General features: G+C 38.3%; 1 protein-coding gene across 3 annotated transcripts in view; it reads right to left on the bottom strand.

Moving 5' to 3' along the window:
* The window catches only part of FBXL2 (F-box and leucine rich repeat protein 2), a 52,117-nt gene that overhangs the window by 6,598 nt on the left and 23,700 nt on the right, over positions 1-21,819 (bottom strand). For all 3 annotated transcript variants that reach the window (XM_010712987.3, XM_031553977.2, XM_085226548.1), the window contains 9 exons: positions 17,314-17,368; positions 15,821-15,895; positions 11,714-11,808; positions 8,198-8,266; positions 8,016-8,111; positions 7,576-7,702; positions 7,312-7,386; positions 3,863-3,993; positions 1,330-1,390 (listed from right to left, as the gene is read on the bottom strand). In XM_010712987.3, the coding sequence (XP_010711289.1) occupies positions 1,330-1,390; positions 3,863-3,993; positions 7,312-7,386; positions 7,576-7,702; positions 8,016-8,111; positions 8,198-8,266; positions 11,714-11,808; positions 15,821-15,895; positions 17,314-17,368 (784 nt within the window). The remainder of the gene's footprint in view (positions 1-1,329; positions 1,391-3,862; positions 3,994-7,311; positions 7,387-7,575; positions 7,703-8,015; positions 8,112-8,197; positions 8,267-11,713; positions 11,809-15,820; positions 15,896-17,313; positions 17,369-21,819) is intronic.

The raw sequence follows: 21,819 nt of genomic DNA, 5'->3' as shown, positions 1-21,819 counted from the left end.
TCAACTTCTGCATACATCAACCTGCATCAAAATAATCCAGAAGACACCACTGTCTCTGAAACATCTCTCTTTACCACTAAACATTCAGAATGAAGTCTTAAAAACAATTTGTTTTGCTAGCTGAAAATACTAAAACAGAGTCTACTTTAAGGCTGGGTGAAAGCTGCACTTCACATTGATTACTTCTTTTTTCTTAAGTGATAATTCAAGCAATTTTCCCAATATTCTTAGTGACCCTGGTCTCTTCTCACTGGTGACAGGGCGAGGGGAAATGGCTTCAAGTTGTGCCAGCGGAGGTTTAGGTTGGACATCAGGAAAAACTTCTTTACAGAAAGCACTGGAATAGGCTCCCCAGGGAGGTGGTTGAGTCGCCATCCCTGAATACATTTAAGATCTGTCTGGATGTGGTGCTCAGGGACATGATTTAGTGCAGGGTTGTTAGAATTTGGGTAGTATGGTTAGGTTGTGGTTGGACTTGATGATCTTTAAGGTCTTTTCCAACCTGAGCAATTCTTTGATTTTAAGTGCTTTTGATATCTGATCATGACTAATTTCAAGAAAATGATGTCACCTTGTGGCCTCACAGCAGAACATGCAGTGCCACACTGCTCAGACCAAGCCCCGGCCCTTGTTAGCAGCAGGCCCAGGAGGGTACCATTTAATTGCAGCTCTCAGAGGCAGGCTTGAAGAGACTACTGAAAGCCCCAGGCTGCAGTGGTGAATGATTAGAAAATCACTCTGTTTAACCACTGTGGCTGGAAAGACTTTCATTCACGCTAAATACCAGTAGTGCAAATTAATCCTGTTTACACAGTATGTGTTTGTCTTCAGCAACACAAGTGTAACTTCAGGCATTTGGTACAGTCAATATGCTTACCTCTCCACAGCACGAATCATGGCACGGGTGCTCACGGTTTGCAGCATATGGCTGAAAGCATTTTGAAGCTTCCAGGGGAGCTCAGAATAACCTACTATATGATGATATTTTTGGATGCAAATATGACAGGGGTATTTGGTATCTTTATATGGGAAAGTTGGCTGGAATGTATAACAATGTTAGACTTCTGCTAAGCAGAATAAATTCAATTTAAACATACTAAAAATACAGAAAAAAAAAACAAGAAGGAATCTATTAGCAAAATGGATTTAGTTGCAGCTCTAAGTGGAGTCCAGAAATAAAAAAAATCTTAATCCTCTCCCCGCCCCTCCAATGGACTCTTTAATTGATTTTTCTTTCTCATATTCCTTCCCAGCAGGACAACATCAACTCACAGCTGCTCAGCAGCAATGAAAACAAGGTGAGCTCTAACTTTCTGAAATGACCCTTACCCGTGCTAAAAGGGTAAAACCAGCATCTGTGAGCTGTGAACATCTTGCAGCTTCCAAAATCCTGAAAAAGTTGGAAATGGTAAAGCAGAACATTAATACAGGGGAAAGCAAGTGTATTTGAGATAGAGGCCTGTTGTGTGTAACTCAAAAGCTCTTAATAGCAAAGGTACATGCCTATTTTTCACACTGATTGGCAATTAAAAAGCACTGGGCAGACTCTGGATCCAGCTTATCAGAATATTCTAATAGACATAGAACAGGATCAAGTGCAACCCTCAAATCTTCTCAACTTTTAGTGAAAAACAGTGTACATAATTACAGGTAGTTTTAACCTCTTCAGTGAGTTTTCTCAAGAGTTATCAGAAGAACCATGTGGGAGAATATATCCTGAGTTAAGAAAACACAGATAAAGGCCCTATCTAAAATTCCTGCCATTTAAATGCACAAAGCTGGGAAGCCACTGAACTGAGACACCACTTAGTATCAGAGCTTGTGTGCAAAGCACTGTGCAGCAACCTACTAGAGGACGAAGAGCTTAAACCCTCCAAGCCAGAACGCAAAACAAGAAACTAACCCCTTTAAAGAAAATAACGCTATCAGCTAATCTGAGAATACCTATGATGTCATTTAGGACAAAGGAAAACAAAAGGAAAAAGCAAACAAAGAAAACCAACAAACCCACAAAATCACAAAACAGACAAACAAAGATTCATGCCGTGTTTGTTACCCTTCTTCCTCCTTTCCACATTTAGTTGAGACCTCAACCACATCACACTTCCAACATTAAAGGGTGAGAATAATGACATCTAAGCATGCACAGCAATGAAGACTCTACTTGGAGCACATCTGCTTGAAAAGTTCTGAAGGTTACTTGCAACTTGAAAAGTTCTGAAGCAGGGGATAAGAAACCAGCATACTGGCAGGCTGTTCCTGAAAAAGGGTGTGCACTCAGCCCAAAGAGTCTGCAATTACATTTCCCCTTCCCTTTCAACCTATTTTGTAAAACCATCTGTTCCACCTGTCCTTCCATCACACACTCCTCTGCAGTGACACTGCAAAGGCTGAACTGTTCTTTCTGCTGTTCTGCTTCACAGAGGCCACCTTCCCCCTCATGGCACAGCCGAGGTCCAACAGCTTTTATAACAAAGGCTTCCCAACAGGAGTGACTATTTCCTGTTAAGAAGATATTATTTTCTAGAGAAAAACAATTCTTGCTATGCTTGTACTTCCCCTGGAAAGATCTGTACAATTAATAGTGCTTCAGACTTTTATTTCCCTGAGAGAACTGGAGAAATGAAGTCTTTCAATAACAGCACAGCTTTCTTAGGGAACACAGCTGAGCGTGTCAAAAGGTAACTTGGCCCCAAGGAGAAGATCTTGTAATTATGAATGGTAACGTGAGGGAGATCATCACTCCTCAGCTGTCTCAAGGAAAGGTTTTCTGAAGTAACAAAAGCTCTTCTGTCACTCAACAAGCGACAGGAACACCACACACCAGCACACTGCACGCCAGCACACTGCCTTCTGCCATCCCACTGGAAGACCCAGCACCAGGAATGTGCAAAGATGGAGATAAAACCAATATCCCATGGTGTAACTCGCTGCTCTCTAAGTATGTTAGATTCTTACTCTTGCTATTAAAAGCACTAAGAAAGTTGGAGAAGAACCAGCTCCTGATCTTTTATTACCCAAAACACATCCCACAAACACCAGAGACCTCAGTGCTTGCAGACATTAACATACTCCATATCAGAGATCAAGATTGCCAAAAGGCACTACAGAGCATGATAAGAACGCATATATAACAAAATCTGTACTGTATGGGAACTGTTGAATCACAGCCTGAAGCTCTGATTGACCACCTGAGGTGAGCACTGAGTCAGCCCTGGGAGCACAGGTGAAGGGGTGGAGCCTGGCTGCACCTCTCCTAGACCCCATTTAAGGGCTGACTGCCAGTAGGGAAGGATCTCTTCTGGAGATCCATCCTCTGGAGTTTCGTAGTGAGCCCAGAATACAGGTAAGCATTCTATCTATTCTGTTTTGGTATAATAACTACATAGCCAAATTCTCTGGTATATTTCATAATTGTAACATTTGTACATTCATTGATTATACATATAATATTCAGGTATAACTTACCTATTTTTTGCAATATAAATAATTGCATAAAACTACAAATACCACTAGATGTACCACAACTACAGACACTTGCACCTTACAAAAAAAGTAGTAGGCCTTATCTTTTTCTCACCTGGTTCATAATGTTCAGCTAAAGAACTGAACTTACAGGGTCTACGTGTTTATTTGTCATATGTTTATTCTTCTTTTTCCTACATATGATAGACTATATTTGTTCCATAGCTACACTGAGGACCAGCCTTTTAGTTTAGATTCAGCTGATACCTCTAACTTCATTGTAAAGGTAATGCAGAGCTAAATCAAACTCATGGATATTAGCTGGTATCTGAAGAAGTGAAGCTCATAGATCAGGTCAGTAACAACACAACGTACAACATGCTCATGAGATACTCACTTCAGCCTTGGGCAGTTTAGACCAAGTGCTGTGAGAGAAGCATCTGTAAGGTTGCAACAGCCCGAAACACACAGTGACTGAAGTCTATGGCATCCTCTACAGATTTTTACAATACCTTCATCTGAAATTTGCTGCAACACAGAAGAAGTTAAAATTACTGTTATTCAGTTGTCTGAGAGGAACAAAAATCTAGTCATAGTTCTGAACTTCTTGTCACCCTGTATATAACCATGGACAGCCAGTAAATTTTCAATCAAAAATGCCATTAGAATAACATGCTTATTGATAACATTGAAAATAATCTATATAAATGATTCTCTTTTCTCTGCATTTTTCCAAACACAGAATACTGTTCAAATGCAATCTCAAGAACAGAGGGAGACTTCTTCCTTCTCGTTTCTCTTTCAATTTGCATTTGCTTTACAGTTTTCATATAACACTTGCTTTTTTTTTTAATGTAGCTGCCATTATGTGAAGTACCTCACTCCTGTTCAACAGCAGGAGAACCACAACTACAAAACCTATTTTACACTCAACAGTAAAAATCCTTCACCTATACTTAAGATTCAAAGAACGGGATTTTTCCATTTCTCAAAACTATTCCATAGTTGATAGACTGGAAAAAAGTCTTTCTCAATCTGGAAGACGAAGGAAAAAAAAAAATCTCTGAAAAAGGCAGCAATCCCAGGTAGTCTCAACACAGCTGTGCATAAAACAGCAACAGGAACTACATTCTTGGATGCATGTGCAAATATTTGTTTATTTACAGGTCCCCTGTTTTGGGGAAAAACTGTTCCTTCCTCCACTCATTCCTATTCCAAGAACTTAATTTTTCTGCTGAACAGCTAATCCTTCATGGCAAGGCAAGTCGTATTTCCTGGACTAACATTACTCTTGCAATGGTAACAAGGTCCTCTTCCATATTTCAAATTCAAAGTACACACTTCTTTTATAAGCCTCCCACCAAGGTATGCTAACACTACTATAGCATATTTGCTTTAACCATTACCACAAACATCACCTTTCAAGGTGATGTAATAAACAGGATGGGAAACTGCAGTTCAACACAAAAGGTTATTGCCTTATATTCCTCCCCCCCAAATATTTCAATATCAGCAGTTTAAATTTGCAAACTTTTCTCTCAAATCAAGACAAAATTAAATTTCTTCTCATTGTGGATCCAGAAGAACTTGCATCAGCTACAAAGATAAGTTTTGATTAATATTACTTATTATTATTGATAGTCCAATGTAAACCAACTATTTTTCTGGCTTTGACTCTCCCAGAACATGGTATTTTTTGTTTCCTTTGAGATACATTCATGACATAATTATTGAGTAACCGATCTACTTTATAGGTAGGGACGATGCAGAACCTTACGCTGGTTATGGAGCAAAAACTTCAAGTTACATATAGAAATACTCCTATTCTGAGACTGTGATTTCAATTCCTCTTAAGAAAGAAAAGTGGCCAGAAATGCCTGCAAGTCCCCATCTTCTATATTCCAGAAATGTGATCTTTCAGATGCAGTTTCCAGAGATATTGTCAGTTCATTTTGCAGCTAATGGACTTTACCTGTCACTTTAAGAGGTCCATAAAACAAAGCTGCTAGAATTGAAGTATGGATCATCTGAAATACAGGGAGACCTACTATGTAAAATCAGTGGGAGCCCTTTAATCACAAAGAGCTTGGCTGCTTCTGGAAGCACACTTCTAAGCCCAGCAAGCAGGGCATACTTGCTGGAACCAGCTTCAAAGCACACCCAAATAAGCAGGACATACATGCTATCAACTTGAAAATTCAAAGGGAAAAATATTTTCACTTGTGATTTTTGAGGCTTGTTTATTTATACATATTTTTAATATGCTGGATCCTCACCTGGGGAGGAACAACCACACACATCAGTACAGGCTAGGGGCTGGCCTGCTGAAAAGAAGCTGTGTAGACAAGGATCTGGGTGTCCTGGTGTATGGCAGGTTGGCCATGAGCCAGCAGTGTGCCCTTACGGCCAAGGAGGCCAATGGTGCATTAAGAACAGTGTATCAAGGGAGGTGATTTTCCACTCTGCCCTGGTGGGGCCACATTTGGAGTACTGTGTCCAGGTCTGGACTCCTCAGTTCCAAAAAGATGGGGAATTTCCAGAGAGAGTCCAGTGGAGGGTCACAAATATGAAGGGCCTGGAGCAACTCGCTTTAGAGGAAAGGCTGGGAGACCTGGGCTGCTCAGCCTGGAGAAGAGAAGGCTGAGAGGTCAATCTTTTTAATGATTATAAATATTTACAGGGTAGGTGTCAAGAGGGACCAGGCCAGGCTGTTGTTGGTGCCCAGCAACAGGATATGGGACAATGAGCACAAACTGGAACACAGGAATTCCCATATGAACACAAAGAAAAACTTCTTACTGTGAGGTTACACAGGACTGGAACAGGCTACCCAAAGAGGTTGTGAAATCTCCTTCTCTGGCAACATTCAAAACCCAACTGGACACTTTCCTGTGTTATCTCCTATGGGGAGTCTGCTTAAGCATGGCATTGGACTGGATGACATCCTGAGGTCCTTCCCAACCCCTATGATTGTCACCTATGTGACAACAAATATACCAAACAAAAAATAGTGCTATGAAGCATCAATTGAGGAAACAGATTTCAGTGCTTGAACTCAAGCAGATTTTATGGCATGTTCCAGCAATAAAACTGTAAGCAACTTTCCAAAAGGAAAAAATCTAACACTTTAATTATTTGAAGGTGCATGACAAAAACCCTAGTACTCAATTTATTTCAAACTTTTATTTATAGACAAGCAGTGATTTAACTACATTTCAAGCCTACAAGATCTATCTCACTCCTAAAAATTTAAATCTGAAATAAAAAAGTAGATGTAGTACAGCAAACCTAAATTGTATGTATTCTAAGTACAATTTAATAAACATGAATCATTCCCAGTTATTTCATTAGAAATGAAGGTCTTCTTCCATTGCTGTTGAAAAAAGCATGCCCTTCTGCTATTTAGATGGTTCTGAATCATTCTCAGTATGATGCCAATAGATTTTTACTTTCCATTATGTAGCCCACAATATGGCTTCTGCTCAATTAGAGATCTTAACATTATGAACAGATGAAAATGTTTGACCTTAACAGATGGGAGAACAAGAGCTACATCTGTGACACTGCATGTTTTAGTATGTACACAATTCATAAGAGTTGAATGAATGCAGTTAATTCTTACTCTGGAGCTTGCTACAGTCAAAAGACAGAATGATGAGAAAACCCACTGTAAATCCACACTTAGCTGTGGAACTGCCAGCACATTCCACAAGACATCTATTATACACAAAAATATCTAAACTGCAGACATGTACTATCTGAATTATTTAAGTGTGTTACTCATTAGCATTTGGAAATGGTCTAAGATTCCTAGAGAATGTATCTTTTGAAGTACCAAATACTTACTGTGCAGGACTGCAAATTCAGGATTGCAAGCTCATGACAGTGATTCTGAATGTGTTTCAATGCTTCATCTTCTAACTGTATCAGCAATTAAATTGGACAAAGGAAAAGAAACAAGAAATTATAAGCAAACTGAAGGAATGTATATATCTTGTAATACTGAACAAAAGACTACAACAAAAACAATATAGTTTTTAAATTCATGGAGATTTCAAAAAGCCAAAAGAAAAATTTTATTCCTAAAGGATCACCCAAGCAGTTATGTACCTGTGTGCAACCTCTAAGAAATAGAGCTTTTAGTCCACTACACCCTTTCACCAGTGCTTCAATACCATCCTTCGTAATCTGATCACACCAGGAAAGATTCAAATGTTCCAGATTTCTGCAACCCTCACTGGGAGAATTAGAAAAATACATAAAGTTAAATCCAGCCTTCAAATAGTCATAACAGTGGGAAACCCAAATTAAACACACTGTTAGAAATTAATGATAGCCAGTGGACCGTGCCAGGCCTCCACAGAAAAGTCAAGAGAAAAGACCACACACAAACATCATTGTCTATACCCAAGAAGTGCTAGATATAAGATACAGCCAGTGCTGATGCACAGCATTAAGGTTCAACACTGTGGTTTTGTCTTAAAACTTTATGATATGTTGAACAGTTCTTTAAATTCTTTTCTTTAACACAAAACACTACATCTTCTTACCTTAAACCTTTCAAAGAGCTGTTTGTGATGGCTACACAAGATGTCAGATCCAGATGTTTCAGCTTGGAACAGAATCTGCTAAGACTGTAACACGTGCTGCAAAACAGCAGACACACTAAAAATACCTTCAGCTACTTCTTTTTCCAAATTTCACCATCAAACAGAAAAAACCTTCGACTTACCTGTCAGTGATTTTTGTGCACCCGTTCAAATTTAAGTGTTCGATGTTTCTACAGTTCTGTGCAAAGGTCCTAAAACAGCAAGAAAAAGCTGGAGAATTACTATAATGCCAGAAGTTATGATTCAGTCACTAGAGTGCGCTCTGTCCCGTAACTCCTTTTCATCTCAGTCGAAAAACTCCATCTTCAAGCCACAGAGTAAAACATCTGTTCCAGTGATTGCCTTTTTATTTTGCTACTGCAAGGTTCTGCCTTGGGTAACTCCCGAAACTAAGTGTTGTTCCTCCCTCAAATACCACTAGAGAAAGCTGTTTATTTCTGCCATTAAACAGAACTGATTTGTTTCAAATGCCTTAACTGAAATCATTAAGGGAATGAATACAAAGGTTGAAATGGCACAGCAGATACTTAGTAAGCGTAGTTAAGGTGCTGGGAAGAGTTGTTACACATTTCATTACTGAAGCTGCTGTAGGCACCATTAAGGAGCTCATTCCCACATCAAACAAAAAGAACATGCTTTGCACAATACAAAACTGGGACCAAGTCTACGTGGAATACTAAGGAGAAGCCCTGTGGGCTCTAAATTAGTTATTTATTATTTTAAAAATTAAAATGCATCTGTGTGCACCACTGAGTATACACACTAAAGATGATTACAGCTATTACACCACTAAAAGCCTATACATATCATTATACTAATTACCCAGAAAAAAAAAAAAGCATCAACTTTCTTTTCATCTCTTCAGAGTAATGTTTACAGCTGTACTGCATTTCAGAACACTGTTTTTATGCCCGCGTTTCCTCCAACTGCATGGATTTTATTGGCAGGGGTGGAGGAAACACACAAAAACATTTTTGTCTGGAGGCCTGCCGTGGTTAACAGATCCAACTACACGCTCAGCTGGTAACAGCTTCCTGGCTCTCCTGTGTGGACTGAAAACAATGGAAAAAAAAACAACAAAATCAGCAGCAGTTACACTGGTGATAGTTTCCACTTGAATACTTAAAACAGCTATTCCAAAATTCACATAGTGGAGAGAAATTTGCAATGTAGACACTCTTCAAATCACTCGAAAAGACACTATGCTCTGTAATAACTTGCATGAACAGCCTGTGAGATTCAAGCAGGGATGTGTCTGTACACAAACACTCAGCACCTGCACAGCCAAATCTACTTTGATTTCTGCCTGTTTTTAAATGAAATATGGATGCAGAAGAAGGAAAAAATGGATAATTCGTATCACTTCCAGAAATACTGAAAGGGTCCTTATAAGCCTCATCTTAATGTTTTGAAACTTTTAAAGCTCATGCATTTATCATTCAGTGGTTACTTTCAATACCACCTGCTTGTATTTCAGGGGTGCACCACCATTCTTCCTGAAATGCCTCAGACACAGCCACCTGCACCAGTTATTACAGATGCACTTGTGTACAGTGCCAACAGCCCAGCAGCTGTCTCTGCTAACCCTGCCCTATTTCCTGTTGGCACAACTAACCCACCGACCCATCGACGCACACGGGCTGCATGCTCAACTGCTACACACACTTACTCTAAATACTCCTTTACTAAACACACTGCCATTCGAAAACATCACAACTCCAGTTCTCTTCTCAGACACCATTAGTACCTGAATCAACTTGTATCTACTGGTTCTATTCACTGCAGTCCCCTAGCCTTAGACTTCTGATTAGTACTCATGAGCCTAAACTGAATATTAAAGTTAAGGGGGAAGGTGGGTGAAGAGCAGAATTTCCTGCTTACTGTCATCTTTCCATCTTACACCTTTCTTATTTCTTTCCTATCTATTCCCTCAGTTTGAGCCCCTCTCCAAACATGCCTTCCCCATCTCCTCTATTTCCAGACCTTCCCTACTGAGGACACAGGGGCCATCTACATGTGTGCACCGGAAACTTGCAGGGATGCTGCAGAAAGTTAACTGTGGTTGAGGCTATTTCTTTTTTTTAAGAGCAGCTGCCAGTCATCTGGAAAGGAAATGGTAACACACACTTTTCTCTGAGGAGACAAGACTGTTTGAAGGTGGCAAAACCCCATGGAGCAGTTAGGGAGATGGCCTGCAAGGACTCCTGGCCCTGGCCTGCAAGTAAACCTCTGAAGAAACCTTTGGGTCTGAAGTCAGGATGCCTGCCTGGGTTACTAAAGCAATCTATTATTTAACTAGCAGCTGGATTCAGAGGACCACAGCTCTGTCAGGAGTATCCTTTTCTTGTATTAGCAAAATGGATGTGAAGAATTAATTCCACAGATCCGACAATATGCCTATAATTTTAATACTGGATCAGATTCTAGATTTTTAGCAACATGTAAGACAAATCTAGGAAGACTGAGAAAACAGAAAAAAGACTGTTTGGAACGGGTCAACTTAACATTTCTAGTTTTTTTGTTTGTTTGTTTTTTAAACCAAATTTCTGGTCCAAAGCTAATTGAGGTTCCATTCTAAATCTCGGTATTTCCTATCTCAATTACTTCACCAATACTTCACATGGTTTTGTCATTGGCTGGTTTTCTTTCTGGTTTTTTTGTTTTGTTTTGTTTTGCTTTGCTTTTAAGAAGGAAAAAAGCCTTAAAATCTCTACAGGGAGAAACACTCTGAACCAGATTATGCACAAGAAATACTCACGAATTTGCTCTGGAAGCAAACTCAATGAATTAGACTTGCTCATAAATTTTAGAAAGAGGTCACGAGGCACTAAAAAAATGCCACTGTTTAACCCAAATCTTTATGCTTTTATCTTCCACAAAAAAGCAGCCACGCTAAGTCAGACTGAACATCACTAGCCCAGTCTGCTGCAACACTGAGGAAAGAGCAACAGCTGCCAAAAAGTTGTATCCTGAGTTTGGCTCCCAGTATTCTGAGTCCTCAAGGACTTGTCAAACAGGGGCCCTTCAGCTGGAGGTAAGATCTGTGGGTTAAACAAATAAAGAAACATCCACAGAGGAATCTGGATAATTAGTCTGTATATAGAAAAAGCTTACAGGGATTCAAAGTTTCTTGTGAGAACAGGCTGCACAGTTCAATTTATATACTGCATAAAAAAGGGCCAGCTTCCCTAAGATGCTTCATGTTGCCTGTTTGTTCTTACATTACAGAAAGAAGAGAATCCCATACCCTTCCCAATTTGGCAGGTACCAGTCTTTAGTTTTTCTCCCATTGCTAGGGTCACTCTTGTGTCTAAAAAAGATGAATTATAATCTGGCTACTAATCCTGATGAAATTATGTCGGTAGGCTGCCAAAGTACAAACCTGAAAACATTTAAAATGCTTGAAAATTGAGAGAAAAGAAAAATTTAAACTCATTCCTACGGGAAAAAAAAAAAAGTAGCTATATTTTGTTCTCAAACTGATGGCTCATTTAGTCACTGCTAAGGTAATTAGTACTTACTTAAGTGTCCCATTTTGACCATCAGAGGGTATATAAAATCCAAACAGATCTACCAATAATTACTTTTTTCCTAATATTTGGAACAAAAGCAATGTCTTAGCCTAGGACATTACTTACTTTAAAGAGGAGTCTCCAACAACGTGACATCCTCTCAGACTAAGTTGTCTCAGGAACCCACCGCACCTTTTCGATATATTTTCCACAACACGACCCTTAAACCAAATAAAAGGAAGATTTCGTTGAGTTTTATTCTGACACAACATTCTTAGCAACTTAAAAATCCCAACAGAAATGTATCTCTTTGAAATTCCTTTTCTATTTCAAGAAAAAGTGTTATCAACATAATGATGAGAGAAGTGCTGTTCACTTCAATCTTTAGTTCTCTTTTTGAGTCTACCATACGTAGCTCGATTTTTTGCCTCAGCAATACCCTACCCACTAAGATTACTGTCAATTTTGCAAGAAATCTGAAGAACTGCCCAGAAGCAGAACAGGAGGCATCTTGTTCCTCAATGACCGGTTGTTACTCCAGCACACAAGGTTACATTATCCACAAATATGTGCTTAGGATAGCATGACGCGACACTGAGCTACAGCCTCTCCTAAGTCTTGTTTTACAGAATGGCTTGGGTTGGAAGGGACCTCAAGGATCACGAAGTTTCAATCCTCCTGCCACAGGCAAGGCCACCAACCTCCAGATTAGGTACTAGACCAGGTTGACCAGGGTCCCATCCAACCTGGCCCTGAACACCTTCAGGGACGGGGCATCCACAGCCTCTCTGGGCAGCTGTTCCAGCACCTCACCAATCTTACAGTAAAGAACTTTCCTCTGACATACAATCTAAACCTTCCCTCCTCGAGCTTAAAACAATTCCCCCTTGTCCTATCACTGTCTACCCTCATAAGAAGTTGATTCCTCTCCTATTTATAAACCCCTTTTAAATTCTGGAAGGCTGCAATGACATCTCCCCACAGCCTTCTCTTCTCCAGGCTGAACAAGCCCAGTTCCTTAAGCCTGTCCCCAAAGGGAAGGTGCTCCAGCCCTCTGCTCATGTTCATGGCCCTCCTCTGGACCCTCCCCAACAGCTCCACATCTTCCCTGTACTGGAGGCCCAAGACCTGGACACAGCACTCCACAGTACTTCAACCACATCCAGAAGATCTGCCAGAGATTACCTGCTAACTTTCAAAGTTGTATTTATCTGTATGTCTGTTCCTACTGTTTAGAAATGATACTTCTCACATTGTGTAGCACAGTTTACAAACAAAACTTCCTACTTGACTCCAATTGCTATAAAATTCTATTTATATCTTGAAAGCATTTTCCTACATAAGAGGAGCAAGCAGAATGGTACAGTACTTCTAATATTCCAAGCTCAAAGTGTAGCATTATTGAAAATATGTTATTTAAATTGTGGTAAATAATATGCACCTTTCTTTTAATTTTTTTGACAGTCAGATTAAGATGACAGACCAAAAAGCACTGCAGCAACTGACTAGATATCATATGGTGTCTAATTTTAAAAAGATAAAAGTAAAAATAAATCAACACTGATCATCTAACGAACAGGACCACTACATACCCAACACATCCTTCTATCTTCTTCTATTTTACATATGGAAAACTTACAAAATAATAGAGCAGTGGATTTTTTTTATTTTTATTTCCTCTCTATATGCAACGGTCGCATTTTTACAGGATCAGTAAAATATTTCTTGTATCTTGTCATTCTCCTGCAATACTGAACTCTTGGTGAAAACATTTTTATCAGCACTTGTTTGTTAAGTTGGTAGGTAACCGGTCACCTCCTCCCTCAAACACATTTACATCAAAACAAACAAACCAAAGATCATTATACACTTCATGAAATTACATATTTTTTTAGAGTTCTCCAATCACTCAGAACTATTTCCCAGTAAAGGCCAAGTACCTTTACTGAAAGGATAAAGTCTTCTCAGTGAATTACATATAATGGAGGCTTAATAATGGAGGGGAGGAATCCAAAATCTAATTATTCAAAGCAAATAGAAACAAATAATGACATACGTTTTCTCATATCCATTTATTACTTGAAGCATGTTAAAAACCCACCAAAACAGTGTATTAAGAAGGACAAGTACATTAAAATGTGTTCAGGTATTTGAATAATATAGTGTCACTCAAAAACTAGTTCTTCAAACTACTTAAGCTTGTATTTGATACCACAGACCAACAAATCCTAAGGTACACTTAACTTTAAGAAGATTTTCACACAACTTTGCTGAAGGAAAAAAAATTCCTTTATAGTACAGAAATATATTTTTCTTGGCTTGTTCTACATCATCTAAGATCTCAAAAAGGGGAAAATATACCACAAAACATGATTTTCCTTTACCTGATAGTTTCAGATCGAGTACTGCTTGATGTTATGTGAAACAGCACCAAACAGTACAACAACTAATGGAGCAAAAAGCTGCCATATGCATCTGTCCTTAAGTCCTCTGACAAAGAAAACCACATTACTAAAACAGCTTAAAGCAAAACAGGACACACTACAAGATATGGACTAGTAGCTTGTGGCAGTAATGGTGATATGAGGACAGCTGGACGAGATTGGACTAGATGATCCTGTAGGTCCTTTCTAACCTTGTGATTCTATGATTGTAAAACAGAGGTCTTAAGTATTGAAAGTGAATGCATACCTCATTCAAAACTAATTCATGCAGTAATCATTGGTTTAAGTTACGAATAAATTTTAAGCATTTATATTACAAATGTACTTAAATACAATATACTGAGGTAATCAAATTTCTCAAAACCACAGTGGGTCCTTATAGAAAAATAGGATCATAACTTAATTTCATTCACTCTCCTTTAGACCAGGCCAGAAATACATCTGAAAGGACAATGCCATTAGGTACAATGAAGACAAATTCAGCATAAACATAGCAAAAAGGCTTCAGAAAAAAGCTGGCCAAGAGAAAGGACACCAGTATCGTGGGCTTCACTTTTTATTTCTTAGCAAATGAAAAATACAAGTTTATATTTTTTTTAAAGGCAAGTGAAAAAGATGACATTAGAGCCCCAAAACATCTTAGAAACTTACAGATTCCAAAAATCCTTCTCCTACCTCTGCCAGATCCTCATATTTAATATCTGTATAGCAGAGGAGTTGGCAATAAAATTTTAAGAGAATAGTGAGGAATTTTACTCTTTATTACTGTAAAGCTTTAGGAATTCTTTGAAATAGGGATTGCAAAATATACCAAATGACCCCCATCTGGATTTTACTTATGCAATTAAAACTTAAACACAAAAATTCAGAAGCAAATTCATTATTGTATTCTAAGCTTAATTTGCATTACCAAATGCAAATAATGAATGAGTTTAGATTATACTAAGGAACTGTATTTCCCATGGGCTTTGGTCTTCATTTTCCAAAATCATAATTTATTTTCTTATGTACATCTAAGGTAATGTACATACAAATGTGTTTTTTTCTTATGGAACATAAGACTGCCCTAATTATTTCATTATATGCTGTATGGGAACTGCTGAATCACAGCCTGAACCTCTGATTGACCACCTGAGGTGAGCACTGAGTCAGCCCTGGGAGCACAGGTGAAGGCAATTCTCCTGTGCTGCTGGAAGCGGTGGAGCCTGGCTGCACCTCTCCTAGATCCAATTTAAGAGCTGACTGCCAGTGGGGAAGGGTCTCTTCTGGAGATCTCTTAGTCATTTCATTTCACTGAAACCATAGGAAAGGAATGTTGATAAAATGTACTAAGGTACACAGCAAAGCAAATCCAGGCCAAGTCAGCAGTAATGAAAGATTTTTACCATTTTGTTGCTTCAAGTCCAAAACAAGCACTTAGAGAGGTTCCAGCACTAGATGGCACTCTCACAGAGACCAGGGACAAGCAACAGAATCTTCCCACAAGGCAATGAGTAACTGCGAGCATCTCATTCAGTCCAGAGATAGTGCTCATACCTTTGTTTTCTGGAAATGATCAATTCTGAATTTGTTGAACTCTGCATATATGCAACATATGCAAATTATCTGATACATTGCTTCCAAGCAAAACTCAAACATCATCCATGTAAAAAAAGTCAAATATGGAGCTGACCATTCACTCCTTTACTGCTTTAGTATCCTGAGCTTTAGCCTTTGAAATGTGAACTCAAAGAGAATCTATGACGTACTTAAGCATCACCAGAGGAATGAAATAAACAAGGATACTAACCTCTATATCCGTCTGAAAGTTAAAAAGGTCTATTCTTTGCCAATTGCTTCCATCCAGAGCTAAAACATTCCATGCCTACAGAAAACAAGTAAGAGTTATACACCTCCACTGCCTGCTCCCTTTGTATTCCCCTCAGCAATTCCAAAACAACAAACTCTCAAATACCAAAAAAAACGTATTTGGGTAGCACTTTTTAAAAAACAAATGTAATAGCAGGTATTAGTAATAAAATATTAACTAGTTAAAACCAGAACATTTGTTTAAATTAACCTCAAATCACCTAAATGGATTACATCTCAGAGTCTTATACCCATAAAATGTGTAACAGTAAGAAATGAAATGCAAAACACATACATAGCATGATTTAACTAGATATATATGGAGAGAAAAGCAAATGCACATGAGACTCCTTCCAAGAAAACCATAGTTCCTCAACCTCACAAGTTACTACTCTGAGAGGAAGACAAGCCTTTCAGAACATTGCTGACTTTCCACTGTTGGGATCGGGCCTTTCCATGTGCTGAGTTACGTACACATTTGATAATTTGTTCTTCACTGTTGAAGCAGTCCTTCAAAGCAAAACAAAGTAAAAAGGTAGAAAAACAAAAACATACTCAGAAAAACAGAAATGAAGACTATTGCATCCAACTGACATAGTTCTGAGAGAAAACAAAACAAGGATTTATTGATTTGCCTTGTTTTTCTTCAGATGTGTTCTAGGCTTTGACTGAAAATTCTTACAAAACCTGATGTTAGTTAGCTCAGAACTTACTGAAGCTGCAGGCTAGAATACTATAGGTCTGGGAATTTAGTAGTTACACAATTATAAATTAAAACAAATAAAAGGGAGAAAGAAAGACAATCTGCATTAGAAGAATGAAGAAAAGAATGATTTAAAAAGTTCATTCATGTTGTATAAGAATACACTTCACTGTACACATTTCATGTAGGAGCAGAATGCTTTTCATGTTAATTAAAAAAAAAGTAAGATTAGCTGAACATAAAAGCTTACTTAGCATGCCTTCTCTATTACCTTCTGTGTGCCTTTCTTCTCTACTGGTAGTCCATTTATTTAACACCTTTTATATTTGGCAAGCAAATGATGGATGTACTTAGACACATGGTGCACATTAACTGAGCTACATGGAATTTTAAGCAGAATGTGTCTGAAAAATAGTGTTGTACAGCCATGTGTTTAATAAAAAGCAAATGCCACTATGCCAAAATGGGTTTAATCCCTTCTCCAGATATAGAGCACACACTACTGGATATCTTTTCCATAGCCTTTAAAAAGAAGTCCAGTACATAGCAACTAATTTCACATATCTGAACACAAAAGTGGACCAACAATTTTTTTGTTTTAATAAAAGATGCTGAGAGATACTTGATTTTTTATTTTTATTTTTTAAACAGGAAGAAGACATCCTAAAGCCCTTGATTTGCAAGTAATTAAGAGCTTCCCAAAGAACAAAAACAACAATAGAAATACATACCTTGGAAACTTGTGCACATCGACACAAAGTAACTATGTCCAAGAAAGAAAATATTCTAGAAAGAAAAACAATAAGAACACTTTTATTATTAATTTAAACTAAAATATGAATTCATTGTTTTATATATTTCTATGGAAAAATCACCTGTTACACAACAACAAAGTTAAATTAAATAAAAGCATTCTATTATTTTGGTTATTCAGAGTGAAGGAGTAACCCCATACCCATCATCTTGAGACAGCCAACATCTACATATGGATCAATTTTAACAAAATCTATTTTAAGTTTTCCCCGCTTCATTTCCCAAACATGTGTGAATAACAAAATATTTTATTGCTTTTAATTCAGAGAAACTGATTTATATGCCTTTATATAATGCCTGATACAATTAAAGAAATAACTTACACAACTATAGGTGAGGATTTAAGAGTCTGGTTTTTGCACTGAAGGGTTAATACTCAATTTGGTGCTATGGGTCCAGCTGTGTTTGAATGGACTCCCAACCTTAAGGAATTTGCCCATATCCACTGAGAACTCTTATGACTAGTTTCATGAATTGTGCTCTTTATTGGAGTAACAGATGAGAGATGCTTTTAAATTGTCAGTGATAAATACACTGTCCGCAGAGCACGAGTGAGTATCATTAATGTGAATAATACAGCTGACTGCAAATGCATTACATTATAAAATAACTCTCTATAGAGTTTTTTAAGTTTCCTGAGGGAAGCACTTTGTATAACTGAGTATGTAAATCTCACCCATTAGACACTCCTAAGGGAGGAAAAGAAGCTCAGTCTGTCAACAGGTCCCAGAAGCCAGTGGTTTTCTCCCTCTTTGTCTGCAATGATATCTTCCCCAAACACTTGCTCTTTAAAGCCACTTTAATACTATTTTCCTTCTTTCAGGTGGAACTTGAGTGACTATAATCATACGTAGCTTTGTTGCAACTGGTGCAAAAGACGACTGAAAAGCTGCTAACTGGGAATGGCTGCTATACAGTTTACCTGTTCTGTAGTACCACCAAGTTCCCCTCTCTGCAATTCTAACACACAGCCTGGCTTTACTCCACTCCATCCTCTGTGCTCATCTCTTAAGCGTCAGCATACCGAGCTCCCTGGTGCTGTTAACAAACTAATGTTTCCCTGTCTTGTGTTGCTTAGCGAACTATCATGGAACAGACTACTTGCATATTCACTGCATTCCGCAGCAGAGGTTTCTTCAGTGCTTTTCGTAAGAGAAGTATATTCCAACACATTACCTCCAATAATTATTCCACATATTTCACTTTGAGACAGTCATTCAAGCTTCACAACTATTTAGAAGGAACTGGGGAAGTCACATGCAGTCTTATTAAGAGGATTAAATCCCCAGGGGCTCTTGGGCTGCTCACTATTTACAGAGTAAAACTATTACGTTAAACTATTATTATTAGCAGGACGGTGTCATCATATAATCATAAAGATTGGACAAGACCTTCAAGATCATCAAGTCCAACTTCCAACACATCACTATGCCCACTAACCACATCCTTAAATGTCACACCTACATGTTTCTTGAAAACCTCCAGGGATGGTGACTCCACCATCTCCCTGGGCAGCCTGTTCCAATACCGTATCACTCTTCTGCAGAAGAAATGTTTCCTAATATCCAACCTGAACCTCCCTTAGTGCAACTTGAAGCCAGTGCCTCTCATCCTATTGCTAATTACCAAGGAGAAGAAACCGATCCTCACCTTGCTGCAACTTCCTTTCAGGTAGTTGTGGAGAGTGTCAAGGTCTCCCCTGAACCTCTTCTTCTCCAGACTAAGCAATCTCAGTTCCCTCAGCTACTCATTTTAAAACTTGTGCTCCAGACCCTTCAACAGCTTTGTTGCTTGTAATGAGGGGCTTAAAACTGAACACAGTACTCTAAGTGTGACTTCACCAGTGCCAAATACAGTGGAATGGTCACTTCCATAGTTCCACCAGCCATACTACTTCTGATATAAGCAAGGACAGAGTTGGCCTTCCTGGACACCTGGGCACACTGCTAACTCAAGATCAGCTGGCACTGAACACAGACAAGGGAAATAACACGCCGATAAACATAAGGTCAGGAATCTAAGTACTAACACAAAGCATGGTGACGCAGATTTCCAAAAGGCTATGTTACAATACCTACCAAGTCTTACATCGTTAGTATATTATTTTAATTCACTTTACAAGAAACAATTACAGTTCAGAATCTAGCATTACTCTTTCGAACACTGAATCAATTCTTCATGACTGGCAACTTTTAATAGTTTTCTAAAATAAAAGTTTCATTGTCAAAACAAATTTTTGCAAAATACCATTTCCAAGCAACAACAGAGCCATTTCAAAGGATGTTCTCAGGAAATAAAATACATTAGCTTAAGCATAAAATACAGATCCCATTCCAAAATCATTTTCTTCTGCAAAGAATGAAAGATGTTACTGAAATTCACATATAAACTACCACTTGACATTTTCAGTCATCAAAGAACTGAACAGTAATAGTAACAATTCCATCTTATATCAAATCTTAACACTGAGGAGTGAACATCAGCAGTATAACAGACATGGTGATCTTAGGTTTATAGAAGCTGAAGCACAAAAGACATCTTGAAATTGTTTCTAATGAAGACCAGAAGGATTGTGACAAACCATCTCATGACTCAACATTCTTGCCTAAAGAAAGCACACAACATGCTTTGGAAGTGATGCAAGTTCTGCTGGAAGTAAGAAATAACAGAAGAAATTGCAAGATGCTGAAGAAAAGGTACTTTATATATCCCATCTACTGAGTTGTCTAGCAGTCTGCCTTCATGTTTGACTGTTTGTTACTGTTACAAGATTAATGTTGGTGCATGATTTCTGTTGAAAAAGTAGACCGAAACCAAATATGGAACAGATGTTATTTATTTTTGCTCCATTCCCTATGAAGCGACTTTTTACAAAGTAAAAAAAAAAAAAAAAAAAGTGGTTATTTTATGTTAAAAGGAAAACTATTCTAGTAAGTGTAAAATTCAAGACACTTCTACGTTTATTTTTGTTCTAAAGATACTGTCTTGAAACGCGCCTGAAGCTGCCCTCCTCAAAATAGGTAATTTAAACAATGTTAGGATCCAGCAAAATCAGAATCATTATTATTCAGTTAATAACAGCATAAATAGGAATTACTAGTAAATGATTCTATAAGTGCTAAGACTCGTTTTGCCAACTTGTTTCAAAATTTCCACACTGTTCTCCTTTTTTCCCCTCTATAGTACAGTCTTATATGCAAACCACTGAGACAACTGCTCCTCTGCTTCCAGCCCCACAGAACTCCAAGGCACATCCCTACCAGTCAGGAAAAATACCCTACAGGAGACAAGACAATAGCATTTTAAAGGCTTTAAAATCCAACCAAGGAACTGAGACGGAGATGGCAACACTGATGTTGTCTGGTGCTTACGGTGAAGGGCTATGTTAGCAGGCACTTGTAATTTTACAATGTGGAAAAAATTACCATGTAGGCCAGCTGATGGTTGTATAGCACATCTGTCCTCTATGACCATAATTATGTAGGTGGAAGCTAATGCAGCCAGCAGCCGGATTAATTTCCACTTAAATCTTTGGCACAGATTAGTTAAGGAAACTGGAAATGTAACTAGTTAACAGATTCACAGTGAAGTTTAGGATAATCTGTACTCACTTCCTGTACCCAAGGCCATTATTTTTTTCCTTAGTTATCCTGCATCGAGCCCAAGGAAGATAATCTGCTTACCCATAATCAGAGTTCTTCAAGCCTCTTCGTCCCAGGGCATACACCTCTCTGGACACATAAGTGCCTCATAAGCTTGGCCCTGGAGATCTTTCAATGCTAACAGTACCTGAAGTATGCATGCAATTCATGCCAGAGGCACAAAGACTGGCACAAGCTCACAGTTCCCCAACTCCATTAAGGTAAACTTGTATTTGGCTTAAGTCTAAATTCCAGAAAATTAATATTCTTGATTTGAAAGCCTGCAAGGGATGGAAAATCACCACCTTCTCTGATAGTTTGTTCCACTGGCTAATCACGCTGTTATAATATTTGCCTTATTTCCAAGGTGAATGTCTGACTTTCAGCTTTATGCTTTCCTCTACTTTTCTTCACCAAATTAAAGAGTGCTTTCGCAGTTAGTACTTTCTCCTTATGGAGTTTTAAAATCACTTATTATGTCACCTCTAATTCCTTTTATTTCAGTTCTTTAAATCTCATTTCTTCTGCACGTTCTTTTCCAGCATGTTTCTTCAAAGACAGACATCTAAAGCAAATGTAGCATTAAAAAGTTTATTAGTTCCAACAAAGCTGTACACAGACACAAAGCATTATTTTACCGCTCCCATTTTCACAGCCTTTTTGACACAGAATCAGACAAGGAACTTACAGTATCTTATACATTTCACTCTCACATCCTCTACTACGATGACACATCCCAGACCACAGCACTTGATGCGAGAGTGAAATGGGACACTCCTTAGT

The sequence above is a fragment of the Meleagris gallopavo genome, chromosome 6 (genome assembly GCF_905368555.1).
Source record: "Meleagris gallopavo chromosome 6, MGAL_WU_HG_1.1, whole genome shotgun sequence".
NCBI lineage: Eukaryota > Metazoa > Chordata > Aves > Galliformes > Phasianidae > Meleagris > Meleagris gallopavo.
This window is presented reverse-complemented; position numbering and strand designations above follow the sequence as displayed.